Source organism: Pleurodeles waltl, chromosome 1_1 (assembly GCF_031143425.1).
Source record: "Pleurodeles waltl isolate 20211129_DDA chromosome 1_1, aPleWal1.hap1.20221129, whole genome shotgun sequence".
Lineage (NCBI taxonomy): Eukaryota > Metazoa > Chordata > Amphibia > Caudata > Salamandridae > Pleurodeles > Pleurodeles waltl.
Genome location: NC_090436.1, coordinates 952,256,062 through 952,273,543, shown reverse-complemented (window position 1 = coordinate 952,273,543; position 17,482 = coordinate 952,256,062). Strand labels below are relative to the sequence as shown.

The following is a 17,482-nucleotide window of genomic DNA, read 5'->3' as shown; positions in this document are numbered from 1 at the left end:
TGTTCTGGTTGAAAAGAGGCAGCAGCAAGTAAAAGGCTTGGAGTCTTGCAAGACTGAGATAAGCCTTCCCCGTGGCTGAACTGAGTATTGCCCATAAGAAGGGTTTTATTTGTGAGGGTTGATGGTGGGTTTTCTCCATGTTGATAGGGAAACCCAGATCGTGGAGGAGATCTAAGGTGACGTCTGTGTGAGCCAGACACTGCTTTTAGCTTACACTGTTTATTAGCCAGTTGTTGAGACATGGGTAGATGTGGGTGAAACACCTCTGTAAATGAGCTGCTACCTCTGCAAGGCATTTGGGGAATACTTGTGGGGTCTGAGTGATGCCAAATAGCAGACCTTTGAATTGAAAATCTTGTCCACTTTCCATGAACCTGAGGTAACTGTGATGTGCAGGATGAATGGGGATGTGAAAATAGGAATCCTTCTGACTGAGGGCAGTCATGAAATTGCCTTGTTACAGTAGTGGAATGACATCCTGGAGTGTGACCCTGTAGAAGTGCTCCAATAGCATGTACTTGCTGATAGGTCAGAGGTCTAGGATGGGCCTCAGAGTCCTGTCTTCTTAGGGGATTAAAAAGTACAGGAAGTACGCCCCTTTGCCGCATAGGTGGGGTGGCGCTGGCTCCATGCCTTACTTGAGCAAGAGTGCATGTACTTTGTCTTGCAGAAGCCTTTCGTGCTGTTGTGAAAAAGTGTTTAGTTTACGTGGGGAGTGTTTAGTGGTGAAGAATAAGCTCCAGGCAGTAACCCTGCTCTACAATGGACAGGACTCAGTGGTCTGTGGTGATGTTTCGCCATTGTGGAAAGAACTCCTGCAGACATCTCCCGACAGGTTTTGTGTGATCGGGGTGGGGAAGGACAGGAAAGGAAGCCAATGCTTAGTGGGTGTGGCTCTCTTGGACACTCCACCACTACCCCTACCTTTGGCATTGGTTTCCCTAAAGGCACCCCTGGAAGATTAGCAGGAGGCTTGTGATTGTTTTTGTTGCCTCTGATATGTGGAAAAGGCCTCTGTGGAGGTAGTCTTGGCACTGTCTCAAAATTGTGATTTGGGAGCTGTTTTGCTTTACTTTTGACTGAGCCAAAATATACACACTGATAGGAGTCAAAAAGATTCTCTGGAATGCACTTCTTAATCTGATGATGACATTTAATATACCCTTGTTGCAAGGTTCCTGAAAGAAGGATCGAAGAGTAAAACGTGTACTTTCAAAATGTGCAACAATGAAGTAAGATCATGTATGACAAATTTTCAATCTATAAACAGCAAATACATACATGCAAGGATACAAACACTTATATTGATATATGGATATATATATATATATATATATATATATATATATATATATATATATATATATATATATATATATATATATTCATCCAAAATGCAAAGCAAATAATGAATAAAAATTCAGCACCGTAGGGCCTGTCAGATGCTTCATCTTTCTCATGCCAGCAAGAAGATGACCCCGTTCAACTGGGAGAAAGAGATCTCCACCCTCACGGGACAGGTGTCAGGCATTTGACGTCTAAATCCTGACCGAGGTCTCGGAATCAACGACTGCCGAGCAGGGCCATCTTTTATATCTTAAGGAACCGGAAAAGGGGCTTTCTAGAAAAACCCCTCCCATAAAAAAGAAATATTCAAAAATGCTGGCTAGTTTAGGTAAGCTTTGTAAGAAATGCGTTGGGACCTGGCCAGAATCCCAAGGCACCCCTCCCAAAGTCAAACCGTTCCCTGCTTCCAATATAAACATCAGTCTGGTACATTCTTATCGTGCTGACTACCTAACTACTCCATATTATGTACAAGTTCTTGGGTAATAATATTTCCTAGCTCTTTGGTGAGAAAGAGAACACGCAGAAATAGAAAGCACGTTGCATAACATGTTTGTATGGAAAAGTACTCCCACCTCTAACGTGGCAGCAAAGCTAAGCTGAACACAAAATGGAGTCTAGGCTGAATACAAATTGGAGTCTATAACTAGTGACCACTAAAGTGACAGTGGGCAGCTAAGCCAGGTGCAAAGTGGTGCAACATGAAGTCAGTGGTCAACACACAAATATCACTACAGGAGCCCCCATTGCTTTGGCTGCATCTGTACCTTTTGATCAACTTGAGGCCCAAAGAAGTGTTCCCCTTCAAAGGGCATGCTGATCAGATTCGGTTGGACCTCTAGCCTAAAGCCAGAGATACAGAGCCAAACAAGCCTGCAGACTAATACACTAGAATCTATGCCCCACTGTGGTGGTGTTGGCACCACCAACAGCACAGCATATGGTGATGTTAGAGAGTGTTTGCCCTTCAGTTCGATTTCCTGTGTCCTTTGTATTGGTCTGGGAGATGCTGGATTAGGCCCTAGTCCTATGGAGTTGGCGATATGCCAGTGAGTTGCCGACTGTGAGGCAGGCTATTGTCCTGCTGCATCAATCTTTTAGCTGTCCTTTTTAGGCAGAGGGACAACCCCAGTTCCTTGATCATTTGCCTGTTTATGTGCAGCATGCACCACCAAAGAATGTGGCAGCAGTGGGCCTCTAATATAGGGAGGGTTGGAGAGCAAGGGCTTTAACTGTTTGTCAACCCTTGTGGTGACAGCTCTGGCATTAAATGGATCTTTAAAGACCTCTCTAAGCATTCCCTTACGCATAGGCGAAAATTGGGTGGCACGCTGAGTGTGGGAGAGTGTTTCCATGAGGAAATCCTATTTCTGTGGCATAGGGTTTAGGTCAACCTTGGGAAAGGTGGCTGCCCCGTAGATAACCTGATGATATGAGGAGGTATCGTCAGGAGGGGAAGGTTTAGCTGGATATAGGTTGGGCCATTGTCATCTGGAGGGACAACCCCATTATCATCCCATGGCCCCAGATCATAAGGAGTGACATATGGATCTAAGGGCTCCCCTCTCCATATGAGGAATGTATAGATATAGACCCATCCAGTAAAGGCGGTAGGGCCCCTGTGGTGGTGAAGGAGGAGGAGGAGGAAAGACAGGAGGAAGAAGGGATGGAGGATGAAAAGGTGGAGAGGGCAAGGAAGAAGAGGTAGTGGAGCAGTTCTTGGGGGCATGGGTACTAGTGCTCCTGTCCTAATGCTTCTTGAGCTTTGGAGGTGGAGGGTGCTTCAATGCTAGTTGCTTCTCAAAAGTCAAATTCCTTTTACAAGGAAGAGTCTCTTGCATCAGTGGTGGAGGCTTTGCAGTTATTTGTTTGGGGATCAATAAACAGTCTTCGCCAACGAGAATCAAACTCCTCATGCAGTCGTTGAAGGAATTGGTAACTCACTCTCCTCAGAGCCTGCCATGGACTGTCAGCTGGGCACCGAAGGCTGTTTAGACCTTGAGGCCATCTTCAATGTCAAGCGTTGTCTCAGCTCCACAGTGTCCATTGGGGCTGATGTCGAACCTCCAGTGGTTGTCAATGGAGTTGTCGGCGTCAGCAAGGGCTGGGTCTTGTGTGGCTTGCTCGGTGCTGGAGTCTGAACTGAAGTAGGCTCCAAAGCCTTAGATCAGTGCCTGCCATTGGTGAGATGCAGGAACCGCCTTGAAGGCTATGTCCCTCATTGTGGGCTGTCTGTCTAGCTCCCTGAGGGGCAATGAATGGCTTTATGAGTAGTAATACTCACAGAAGTCAACTTCTGGCCTGGCTGGACGTGGGCTGCAGACCTTGGACCTCGGAGTCTGAAGGTTCTAAGCTGAAGGTTGTGATCTGTTCAACATCGACACGTTCTTCCGCCTCCTGCTCCTCAATTTCTAACCCACAGTTATTGGGGGGTGTTGTCATCTCAATGCCACTCCATTGTGTGCAGAGCAAGTCGATGATTCCAGATAGTCTTTTTGGCATGGAAGTGAAGCAAGCAGAGCAGGAGGCCTTGTTATGCTTTGTTGACAGGCAGGGTTTCAAGACAGTGTGTTGATCTGCCCACAAGGACTTGGAATGGCACTGTGGATAGTAGCGAAAAGGTCTTTTCCATTATGGTACTTGCATTCTTGAGCATGAGACTTGACAGAAGAGGGACGAAGCCAGAAACTAGAGACGCGGATACGATGGAGGGACCACAACAGAATGAGTAAGGGCAAATCCAGTGAAGGATTGTCTGAAGGCTAATGGAAGCAGAGAACTAGAGAGGCCCAATGAAGAGTGGCATGAAGCGTCAAATCAGAGCCTTTGCGAAGCACGTCCAACCACGATGGCGGAAGAAAACATTCTAATCATGGATCTGATGCCCGTATGCGTTACCAGCCATGGGAGGAGTCACTGTGACTCGAAGGACTTCTTTAAAGAAGAACAAGTTCAAGCCCAATTCCAGATTTCAGGAGCATGTATAGCATGCATATCTACAGATACACATTCCACAAATATAAAGGGAAGATACTTGTCTTTATAAGATCATCCTAGGTGCGCACATACCTTTGTGAATCAGGTCCAATCATAGCCTAACGACTAAAGCAATCCACTTTGATACTAGAGACTCAAGTTTCAGGCCTGGTGTTAACTGGAAAAAACACTTAATCTCCCTGCACCTTAAAAAAGCATGTAAAAAATATAATCTGGTGCTCATGTAAGGCACCCCAATAGCCCTGGACTGAGTTCACACTATGTAAAACTGCAAAAAATAAATAAAGATGTCCTCCTATTTAAAATAAAATGCTTAAGAAAAGTTAGTATTTCAATCATGATCTCAAAGAAATACATATTCTTTCTTTTTGACACTTTTGAAGGCATTTCTAAAACGCTTGAAAATGTGTTATTCCTTCATTCAGTTTTTGGTGATGACTTAATTACCCTAGTTTGGAAACGTCATTGTCAATGATGCGTTTATCAAGCTACAATCATGAGAATAACCAATGATTTTGATGATGTTAAATGAGGGTAAAATTGAAGCCAAAGCTGAGAACCTCTGTCTTTTAAATATTGCATTTGAGTTGGTTAATACTCATCCAGTGGAATACAGCTGATGGCACCCGCAGCCCGTCCTTTAGGACGTAGGGGCCACCCCCCCACCACCTTTTACCCCTCCTGAAGAGTGCCTGTCAGGCTGAGCAAAGGTCAGCCTTACAGACACTCTTCACTTTCAGATCAGGCAGCCAGGAGCGAGACATGCACAATTTGAGCAGACTCCTGGCTGCCTGAGCTGAACTTTGCTGGGCTGAAGGGGTCACAGCTCCTATGGGCGTGACCGCCTCAGCTCAGCAAAGGTGTCTTGAGGCCCTTTCCCTCAGTGACGAGGGGAAGCATCACCCATTGACTCTGATCTGGGTGCTTCAGGTTTAAGCCCTGAAGTGTCCAGGGCGAGTGTCAATCGTTGACACCTCGTCACAGAGTGGGGTGGGGTCAGCAGTCTCACTGACCTCATCCCACTCTGTGACGAAAATGGGACTGCTGCTTTCCCTCAGTGGCTGAACTAAGGTCAGCCACTGAGGGAAAGCAGCAGTCCTAACCCTCCTGGGGCCTCCAAGGCAGAGCTGAAGGTAAATGTGTGTGTGTGTTTGTGTGAGTGAGTGTGGGTGTGTGTGTGTGTTTTTAAACAAATGGTGCGTGTGTGTATGTTTAAATATTTGATGAGTGTTGTGAATGAATGTGCATGCATGTGTGAATGAATGAGTGTGCTTCCCGCCCGTGCCACCCCCTCCTAAAATTACTGGGCGCCACTGGCTGATAGACAGGGCTTAATGGTGTCTTAGGTAACAGGCTCACCCTTCTTGAAGGAAAACAGCAACTGAGTATCATAGGTGTACGAGATTACCTTGGCCCCAAAAGACTCAAACAATGTTGCCAAAGGGGTCATATGGATGTTAAACAAGGTTGGGCTAAGGGCCGAGCCTTTGGGCAATCCAACCGAGATGCTGCTCTCACATGACAAGAAAGGTGGCATCCAAACCAATTCGTATCCGTCTTTGAGAAAGAATCACATTACTAATCACATCAAGACAATATTACTATACAATTAAAAATCACATTGTATTAATTAAATTTTAATATACAAAGGAAGACAGCAGTAAATATACATCAGGAGAATGCTCAAGAAGGTGCAAAGTGAACACGTAGTGCTTGTAGAGAACAAGCAAACTATGAAAAGTAAAACAAAAAGGAAGGAAAAACAATAGCAAAAAGGAGTACATCCAAAAAAATATTGTGCATGAATCATTTCAGCCCATTATTAAAGTATCATGGCATAATAGTAACCCATTCCACTGCGGGTATATGTTGATGACGTTTTAACCCTTCTTAGTTTGAGGTCACCATTGGGACAGGAAAAGCACTAAAATTATGACTGTTGCCTGAGAAGCAACAGAAATACCTGTGATAATTCCAAGAGATCTGAAAAGAAGCATCGAAAAGGGAGAGTCAATAAATTAACCGGATACAGGCGTGAAGTTTAAAAAATAGCCAACACCACACTGTGACAAACTCATTATAACTTAGTGCTTTTCTTGTCTTGATGATGACGTCAAACTAAGAAGGTTCGAAACGCCATTGACATATACCGGCAGAGAAATGGATTCCTATTGTGATATGATAATTTAATGGTGTACTGATACGATTCATGCACAATATTTTTTGGATGTACTCCTTTTCACCATTGTTTGTTCCTTCTTTTGTGTTTCACTTTGCTTCATTTACTTTGTTTCCCACGAGCACTAAGTGTTCTCTTTGCACCTTCTTGAGCACTCTCATGAAGTATATTTGATGCTAACTTCCTTTGTATATTCAGATTGAATTAACCCAATTTGATTTCTAATTGTCTGGTTATAATGTATTTATGTGATTATACCTAAATGTATTTATAGATGTATCCTCTTAGTGAACCCTTATGTGACACTGTTGTTTGATATAAAGTTCTCTTTAAGGTAGCATTCCTTCAGTGTTTTAGATTTAAATCATGTTTATCAAGCAACACAAATTTGTAACTCACTGTTTGATTTAGTAAAATGTGATACAATGCTATATAATATGACGTAGATCAGGCTTCCCAGGTCAACTAAGCAAAACAGTTCTCATGTCAGGGATTGTCACTTCAGTGATCCATGTTGCGTTAGAAACCATGTTGCAAATGTTAAGTGCGATCAAAAATCAGGCTGGGGCCATCAACTTAGTCTGCAGGAAGGACTCTATCTCTGGCATTATCAGGATAGCATGGATCCTGGCCTTGCAGTAGGCACCATATTACCCAAGAGTTGAACCTCAACTCCCATGCAAACCATGGAGGTTATTGTACAGTGCTTGAAAGGTGCAGGCATGTGTTGCTGTAAATCATCTTCATGTTTTTTTCACCGGCAGCTCATCTTCAACACCCTTTGATTGTGGCTCGAACTTCATTTCTGTTTGTTTACCTTTTCTTTTCAATTCCTCCATACCACCCTCCTTGGAGCAATCTTTCGGACAATACTGTGAATCATAGCTCCCAGGTCTAAATGGAAGTCAAGCAAAAGGTATTCTCCCCTGGGTCATACTATATTAAAAGGGTGGGTCTGTCCCCTATAGGTTTTCTGTATACTTTGTGGCAAGTAGAATGGTGGATGGTGCTGAAGAACAAAATCTCCTTCACTTGTGATCCTTTATTACTATTCTCTTTGAGCATAATTAATAGTACATTACACGCATTACACATTAAGTGCTCACTACGTATTGCCTCAGTGTCAGCATAACCTTCTCAAAGCGTGAACCAAGAAGCCTATGCTCTCAAGGGCTGCATCACTAGGTCATCACCCAGGGCAGTATTTTGAGGGATGTGCAACATAGGTCTGACCTTGTCTTCAAACAAACATCAACTCTCCAAGCATACAGCACCATGACAAAGGACAGGAAGCAGAAAGCAAAGCTCTTGCAGTTCCAGTTCAGCATGAGGAAACCAGGTCTTCAATGGGAAGAACTTTGATCGCTGCCCTCAATAGCAAATCAGCTTCCACATGGGGACGGCCTCTGCACTGGTGCCTGCAGTCTCCCTGGCTGCGTTTTGATGTTTATGCAAAGCACCAGCTTGAAATGAGGATTATGGCAGGGAAGAAGAGTCCATTCTCTCAGGTTTTGTGGAGTCTCAGGGTATTTCAGCACCACAATCCTGTTTTAATGGTTGCAACACCCTCTATTGTAAGTCATGGAGTCAACTCACTGCTCTCGCAGTAAATACTTATCTCTGCAGTGAACTGTTCAGGGGCACCTCAGAGACAAGCCTGCCTCAGGGAACATAAACTCAGCTACTTTACTTCAGAATTTTGCTGTTTCTTTGCCGTTGTTTTAGAAGTTTTTAGACCAAAGGTTTTTGGATATTATCCTACTCTGTCTAGTGTCATGATCAGTGGTCCGTGCTCACCTGAATATACCAGGCAGGTATGGAGATGAGCTCCTCCGAACTTCGTAAGTACCTGACTCATCCATAGCAGAGGAAGTCTGTGGTGCATGCAATGTGGGAATCAAAAATTGTGAGGCTTTTTGGTTGTGACCTTTGTACTATAGAAAAGCACAAGTTGAGGCAAAACAGATGACTTGCCACAGAGTGCTATCAGACTCTCCCAAGATTTGCAACAGTGGTAGTCATAGTGGATTCAAGAAATTTAAGTTTCAGAGCATTTCATGCTAGGCAATCAAGATACTTAGATGGACCCTAGTTGCCAGGAGATTGTAAATTATGGCTCTATCATCTGAAGTTATCAATGACTTACTGGATACAGAGAAATATTCTAGAATATCACTCAAAAGGAAAGATGTAAACTTTGATTTTTGATTTGCACTTAGCCTTTTACAAGAGGCACAAGACAAACCCTTAACTTGTACAGACTCGTTTATATTACTTTTGAGTCACGTATGATATTAAGGTATTTGCAAGTGATGGAAGTGAATGTACATTGTTAGGAGAAAAAGCAAAATACTAATGTCTGTTCATTACACTCGGGCCGATAAACTTGTTTTATTGAGAATCATACAGATCACAGACTTAGGGTCTGATTTAGAACTCTTCACAACGGGGACAGATATCAGTCTGCCAAAATCTAAATCCCATTATATCCTATGGGATTTAGATTTTGACAGACGGCATATCCGTCAAGCTTGTGACAGAGTAACTCGTCTGCTGAGTTCTAAATCAGGCCCTTAATTAGCAAATCGCTGAAGGTAGTTATCACATATTACAGTACAGTTTATTTTGTTCATCATTTGCAGTTCAGCTCTAGGAACTCAGAGAGTTTCAACTAACAATAGAGAGTCATTTATAAAGAGATTGCCGCAAGGCATATGATACGTCATACTATGAATAGTGACTTGGATTGCTAATGATGAAATATTTAAACATGTTTCTATTTCGCCCATATCAACGCTCCTGCGGTACAGATTGAGCCGAGTGTAAAAACAGGCAGAGTGAAAATATCCAGTGTCTTTGATTTTCTCGTTCTCGTATTTTATTCCCCATTCCTAGGGTCCACTGCGGACTTGAGTAAATAATATTTATATCGCAAACTCCTTTCCAAGGAGCAAATAGCACTCCAAAAGTGAGAATGCTGTTTACTATGTGGTAATAAATTATGCGTTTTGGCTTCCAAGACCCTTTGTGAAAGTGTAAGCATTCCCAAATACGCGCAGAAAACATAGCCAAACAAGCAAGAACATAAAAATATTACTTCTAAATAGGAAGGCAGAGCACTGAGTGCATATCACCCAGAAGCCCATGCCCTATAGTAACAAAAAGCATTATCCTGCATAGTAATAATAATAAATTAATCTCCAAACATGGAAATGCAAATTGTAAAATTGAAAGCAACATTGTATACTCAACTGAACTTGGGTTGAGATCCGATGGAAACAAAAAGAATACTATGGACATGAAAAATCATAATTAAATATTTTTAAGTAGAGTGGGCATAGTTCATTAATGGAAATCTTTTACATCAACATACCAAAAATACATGGTATAAACACCAATTTTATGTCAAGACCGAAGGCTCTATTATGCATTCTTTTCTTACTTTATTTTGAATAGCAGCAGTCAAGAACTACAGCTCCCAAAAGGACTAGTAACAGGCTAGCCAATGGGAGCAAAACAGAAACCAACACTAGACCAATCAGCAATAACCATTAACCATAGAGAGTACCCCTGACTGCAAGCAGCCCTCTTTTCTTGCTGCTTGCAGTCAAGATAAGTACACTCTCTTGGTCTTCCGTATTTATTTACTGTTATTTTATGCTGTAGTGTTTATTTAGTTCATTATATTATTATACTTGTCACTTGGTTAACTCCTCGCGTTGCGTGCTCTGGCTATTACCCCCCCCCCCACCTTCGTTTCAGGCTTTCGGTCTAGCGCGCGGTCTAACCGCCGCACGTTCTATTTGTACCGGCTACCTGCTTCTGTCAGTGCGCTTTATGCTTAATGCGCGTTTGACAAACGGGGTGTTTTCCTGACCTTTCGCGCGTCTTGCAGTTCTTCAGAAGCGGCCCTTCGGGACTCCGCTTCTAGCCGGAGCCAAGCCTTCCGACGCTCTGCTCCGTCCAACGCCGCTTTATTCTATCAAAGCATCTACAGAGGAGCGAACCTTTCGGCCGGCTTTCCCCTTCGTCCCCGCCCTCGGGGAGGAGCCGTATAGTGCTTCAGAGAGTGTGTTGCTCTCATTAACCCCTGCCTGCCCAGTAGTTTTGTTCCAGCCTTCAAATTTCCTTTGGTTTCTTTTTCCTTTTTTTTTTTCTGTGTGATTGTTATTATTGTTCAACGCTAATTTTATTATGGAGCTTGATAGTTCCCCTTTAATGCCTGATTTTGATGAGGATGAGGAATTCTTTAAACAGGATTTAAACATTGTTATACAATCCTCTGTGAAGCATGCTTTAAAAGCACTGATGGAGGTCATCCAATAACCAAGGTAAGCCAACTTTCTGGCCTTCCCGTGGGAGGTCGGCTACGTTTTTTCCTTCAAAAATGGAAGTCAATTTCTTCAGACCCATGGGTTCTAAGCATTGTTTAGGGATACCGTATCAAACTCCTCTCTCATCCTTTCCAGTCCTATCTGCCTCCTTTTCCAAGGTTTACTCTCAAAATGTCCTCTCTCATTTCTTTAGAAATTCAATCCCTCCTAGACAAAAATACCATTCATACTTACATCCCAGACCCTTCCGGCTTCATCAGTTCTATCTTCCTCGTTCACAAAAAGAACAAGAAGCTAAGACCAGTAATCAACCTAAAATCATTCAATCAATTTGTCGTCTATCGACACTTCAAGATGGAAACCATCATCCATCTCAGGGATATTTTACTCCAATTCGTTTGGTTGGTCAGACTAGATTTGCAGGATGCGTATCTGACCATTCCTATTCATCCTTCTCACAATTTTTTTTACAATTCCATTGGAATTAAAAAACGTATCACTTTTCCACCCTTCCCTTCGGTCTATCTTCGGCACCCTGGTGCTTCACGAAACTAATGAAACCTGTTGTGGCCTACCTTCAATCCCTGGGCATCAGGCTTATTATTTATCTTGACGATATCCTTATCATGCACCAAAGCAGATCTTCCCTGCTGGCTCATCTCCATACAACATCCAATCTCCTTTCAGATCTAGGTTTCCTTATAAATCACGAAAAATCCGTGGTGATTCCTTCCCAACAAATAGACTTTCTAGGCTTCCAGATAGCTTCGATATCAGCCTCTCTTCTCCTTCCTCGTTCCAAGGTTACCGCAATCAAAAGAGAGTTGGTTCTAACTCTTCAAAATGACGCTATTTCCCTCAGATCTCTTGCAAGGGTCGTAGGCCTTCTCTCCTCTTCGATCCAGGCCATTTTCCCAGGGCCACTACATTACCGCGCTCTTCAGCGTCTCAAAATTCTTCATCTCTGTCGAGGGTTGGCCTTTCCCGACCTCGTGTCTCTAGATCAAGAATCTCAAATGGAAATTCAATGGTGGATATCCCATTTAGAGGCCTGGAACGGCAGATCCATCTTCCCCTCTGTGTCCGATCTTGTGTTAGAATCAGATGCAAGTCTCACGGGCTGGGGCGCCCGCTGTGGTTCGATATCGACTGGCGGTATATGGTTCGCAGAGGAGTCCAAATTGCACATAAATTGTTTAGAGCTTCTTGCAGGCTCCTTTGCGATCAGACGTTTTACAAAAAACAGAGCGCGATGCTCCATCCTACTCCGTATTGACAACATATCCGTGGTACGATACATCAACCACTTAGGAGGCACCAGGTCCAGGCCCCTTGCTCTTCTGGCCAAGAGCCTCTGGGAATGTTGTCTTTCCCACAAATTTTCCCTTCTAGCCGAATATCTCCCAGGATCCTTGAATTCCACTGCAGATTGGCATTCGCGCCATCTCACGGACTCCAGCGATTGTAAACTACACCGCTCAGTTTTCCTTCAAATCGCAAGGAAATGGGGTCCTTTCCATGTAGATCTCTTTACGTCCAGACTCAATACTCAGCTTCCACATTTCTTCAGTTGGCGCCCAGATCCTCTGGACATCGCTACAGACGCTTTCCTCCAAGATTGGTCCAGGACTCTCAATTATGCCTTCAACAGAGTCTTAAACCAGGTCAGACGTCAAAAGGCGTCTCTTGTCCTGTTTTACTTCCGACATTTCCGTCCCTTCTCCTAGACCCTTTCAGTTCTCCCCACAATCTAATTCTCAACAAATCTCTAACTCTTTCAGCTTGGAACATCTCCGGCCTACCCAACAGTCCTTCCCTATTTCGTCAGAAGCTTCGGAGTTCATTAATAACGCATGGGCGCTGGGCACAAGGCGAGCCTACAGATCAGCTTGGGCTCTTGGTCAGGCTGGTGTGTGGCAAAATGTGCCAATCCCTTTTCAACAGATTTAAATTTAATTATCAATTTTCTAGCGGCCCAGGTGGGTATGGGTAAATCCTATCGGACAATAAACCTTTACAGATCGGCTATATCTATGAACCACTCAAATATTGATGGCAAACCAATCGGAGTCCATCCCTTGATTTGTCGTCTCTTAAAAGGTGTGAAACTCTTGAGACCTCCAACCACCAAATATTCCCATGTCTGGGACATTTCCCTAGTTTTGAACTTGCTTCTCTCTTGGCCAGATAATTCAAGCCTTTCTCTCAAAATGCTTTCTGCCAAGCTGACTATGTTGTTATGTTTAATTTCAATCAAAAGGGTATCAGATGTTAAATCCTTAGACGTGTCCGCCTCGGGTGTTCTATTCCATATTTCCAAACGCACCAAAACCAATTTACATTCTGTCTTCTATCCTTTCTTTCCTGACAAACCAAAACTGTGTGTGGTTCTTTGTTTAAAAGAGTATGAAAAAAGAACTGGTAACCTGAGAACGTCCTCTTCCAATCAACTGTTGATTTATTTTCGCAAACCACACAATCCGGTGGCTTCTGCAACTTTGGCCCGATGGGTTAAATGGATTATGTCCCTGGCGGGTATTGATATCTCCGTTTTTGGAGCCCATTCTTCTAGGGGAGCTATGGCCTCCAAGGCTTTCTCTCTAGGTTCTAGTTTAGAGGACATTCTCAGGTCAGCAGATTGGTCTAATGACAATGTTTTCAAAACCTTCTATTGTAAACCTGTTAGTACTGCTTCTTCATTGGTTATTGACAAGCTTTAAACTTGCATAATAGAGCCTCCGGTCTTGACATAAAATGTAGATTTTCCCCGTAATTTATGACGGAAAGTCTAAATTTTATTAAAGACACGGAGGCGAATATTATCCCACTGCAGTACTTTTATTAATATGTACTTTTCTTTCTCCCTCCCAGCGACTCCTGCATTGCCTCCAGCTTCCGGATAACGCCGTTGGCTTCATCTTCTCCTTTTTCAAGAAGAAACCCCTGAATTCTGCATCTCAACCTCCTCAAGATCACCTTCCTTCTTCAATGTCCTCTTGGTTTATTGCTGGAGTTCAAGACCTTTGTTCCGCTTCCCTCGCTTTAGCAATTGTTGGACTTATTTACCCATTGGTTTATGACTCTATTTGACTTGCTTGTTCAAGAAAAGAGGGCTGCTTGCAGTCAAGGGTACTCTCTATGGTTAATGGCCATTGCTGATTGGTCTAGTGTTGGTTTCTGTTTTGCTCCCATTGGCTAGCCTGTTGCTAGTCCTTTTGGGAGCTGTAGTTCTTGACTACTGCTATTCAAAATAAAGTAAGAAAAGAATGCATAATATTCGCCTCCGTGTCTTTAATAAAATCAAGACTTTCCGTCATAAATTACTAGGAAAATCTACATTGTCGGGCTTATCACACACAACAATTAAAAACGCCTATTCAGATAGGACTACATAAATATACTTTACATGGTTGACAGCAGTTTCAGGGAAGTGTGGCTATTCGCATTGCTCATTTATGATCCGTTTTATCAAGTGAGTGCAAAAATTACATCTACTCATTCGTTAATACACCTTTTGGCAGGCGTTGGGTAGGTTTAGTGAGAGGAAAGGTATCAGACAGCAATGAAATAGGCCTGCTGTTTCTGATGGCAGGGGCTAGCTCTTTGTGACTTGGGACACTTACATGCATGGGCTGTAACAGCCACTTTCGCTGTTTTCTAAACTCTACCTTGCTTAACAAACCAAACAGAAACTGTATAACAATGACTGGGGCCTCATGCAGCTTGCACAGATGTTCTTCTCACTGTGGACCTAGCGTCCCTTGACATGGTGCCAAACATCCTGGGGGGGGGCATGCTGGACAGATTGAAGACTACTGTGTTCGACCCTCAAAAATCTCTAGTGAAATCCATTAAGGCCTTGGATAATGTATAAGGCCAGTCTATCAGTAGTACCCAACACTAAGCGTAATAATAGGATGCAAGGTCCCCAAGCATCTGAGGTGCAATCAGTGGGCGTTTAACCTTAAACTAATGTGAATATCAAACTCTCTGTTCTCAGAAACTCCTAACTTGCAACATAAAAAAGAGCCCTGATAGGGATAAAACAACCGAGGTAAGACCTGCATTCACCTCTCTCTACAAAACACACAAAGAGAAGGAATTAAAGATTAAAGAAAACCTGCAAACAAAAGCAGCTGTGTTTAGAATGTGTAATTATCATGTTGTGGAGTACTGAGGACTAACGGCAGGTGAAACATCCGGAGGTGCACAAAGGTCGGTGGATGAGGGTTGATTGCGTTGTCTATGCAGAAGAATTAGCACTTTACAAAAGTCGATGCACTGAGGCTGCATGGCCAGCTAAATACCCCCAGCTGTAGCTCAACAAAAGTATGTTTAGTGAACTACATAGACTGTGAAAATGTTCAGTGAGGAAAATATACATTCTGTGGTCCAAAATAAGTGATCGACAAAAATATACCCCATAAAGCAAGCCTCCACCCATGCCAAATACATACCATTACCCCTTCTTTTATTAAGTGAAGCAAGACCTAACTCTTTTTTCAACCCCTCTGCTCGTGAAAGAGATTATTATATTACCTGTTCTGTGCTTGGGAAGTAGCGAAGAAAAAATCCCAGAAGTGCACCAGCTACTACACCGACCACAACTTCCAGCACTCCTCGAATTATATTGTTAACTGTGGAACCTTTAAAAACAAATCAAAAAGGCAAATGAAGTGAGTGAGCTGGGGCAGTCTAAGTGCAGGCATAAGCAAGCAAACACCTCTGATGAACGTATTTTCTTACATATGCAAGTGGACAAGTTCTCATAGTGTATATACATCAATTACAGACCTATGCACGCGGTGGCATCCTCATGTTAGTAGCTCAGAGATTCTGAGGGGAGGTCCCATAATACAGTTCTCTCGTCTCCTGCAATTGCCAACGCGTTTAGCTTGCAGTCTGTAATAAACACCGTCTGGCACTGTTACTCCATGCATAAGAAATTGTGGGCACTACTTTATATCAGCCTTAATGTAAGGTCCATGGTGCAGTGAGTATCCATATAACCACGTACGATATGCCAGGCCCTGTATGCATAACGCATAACATTGGTGCTCGGAAAAATAAAGGTAAAGCTCTCGGCAGCCAGAAATTAAAACGAACCCCAAATCAGACATGCGGTAGGAAAATAATAAATGAGGCGTCACACTGATAAAGAAATTAAGACGCTATTGCAATGTTTATGCATGGTCAGAATTTGTGATGTGTAAAGTTCCCCACAGCAGCTGCAAATCACCTGCGAATGTTGTAGCGTAGACACAGACGAGGAGGGTTTTCACATACATTTGTGGAATTCACAGGTTTTACTAAACTCTTCTCGAGGGTGCACCTTTTGCACTGCCATGATTCCGTATGCGAAGGGATAGGTTGGACTGAATGCTCCCCCTCACTCGGATGAACATGATGAATGAAGAAGTGTTTTCTACATCACTAACCCTTGGAACATTAGACCTTACGTTTAATGTTCCGTTAAGTGTAGGAGATGCATTACACATGTCCGTGTAAAACCAGTTCTACGGTGTGGGTGGCCACCTCATTTATATTACATTTTCCTCCTTTCCACGTCCACTCCCGTGACATTCCCCTGGGAAAACCATTTTATACACAGGTTGTAGTTAGGAACACAGAAGTTATGCAGACTTTGCATACAGTTTGGCCCAGGCAATTGACACTAAGACATGCCCATCACTGGTATCACTTTCCCCCATGCCTATCTATGCTCCATCTACACATGGAAACAGCAATGCAGATTTAAGGAACTGTTTTAAATGTCATTAGACTCTTTAAAAGGAGCCAGACCCTTATCTCATTTGGAGCGCAGGGGAACGCATCTTCCCATGTGGCAGACTCTTCCCTCTAGAGAACTCTTGTGGCTGGCGGACCTGACATCAATTTAAATGGTAGTAAAAAGGCCTGCTCCCCAGCACTATTCCTGTCAGTGAACTTTCTTTCTGGGTCTGCCATGAAAACCATAGCGATCCTAGACACAAAAACTCCAAACACGGCCCCACATGATGACAACAATGCCTACCCCGGTGGGTGCGATTAAACAGTTATCAATTAATTCATTATTAATTACTATAATGTATCTATGATCACCCACTTAGAGTATTTGGAAATAACATAAGTAATAACTCCCGCCACGCCTTACCCCCAAAGTTGTATCCGCAGTAGGTAAAGTGGCTGTTTTTGGGGAAAAATGTCAACTGTTGGCGGGCAAAACTCATAACCTGAAGAAGCTGAGAGGTGGGCTTTGCTGTCTATAACATAAGAAAGTACCCTATGTGAGGCTTCTTGGCACGTTGAATCAAACCTTTTCCTTCTTCCTAGCGGCTCCTAAGCTTATATATTTGGTTCAAAGGGCAGTGTGCTTCCCACCTCTAAACGAAGCAAATCCGTTTTGCTGTGTATGGATAGTAAAATTGCAAACCTATGGCCATCAACACAACTGGACACCTCTTTGATAACATCCTTATATATGTAAATATCTGCATACATCAATACCTTCACCTCCTTCAGCAATGACCAGTGATCCATGTATAGCTTTCTTCAAAAAGGGGTTTTAAGAAAGGCCAATGAAAGGGGAGCATATTCTGCAAGCAGAGGTAGCCTATACAACTGT

General features: G+C 43.1%; 1 protein-coding gene across 1 annotated transcript in view; it reads right to left on the bottom strand.

Moving 5' to 3' along the window:
* The window catches only part of LOC138289871 (sodium/hydrogen exchanger 9B2-like), a 301,774-nt gene that overhangs the window by 85,957 nt on the left and 198,335 nt on the right, over positions 1-17,482 (bottom strand). The window contains exon 8 of the mRNA XM_069230202.1: positions 15,397-15,503. Within this exon, the coding sequence (XP_069086303.1) occupies positions 15,397-15,503 (107 nt within the window). The remainder of the gene's footprint in view (positions 1-15,396; positions 15,504-17,482) is intronic.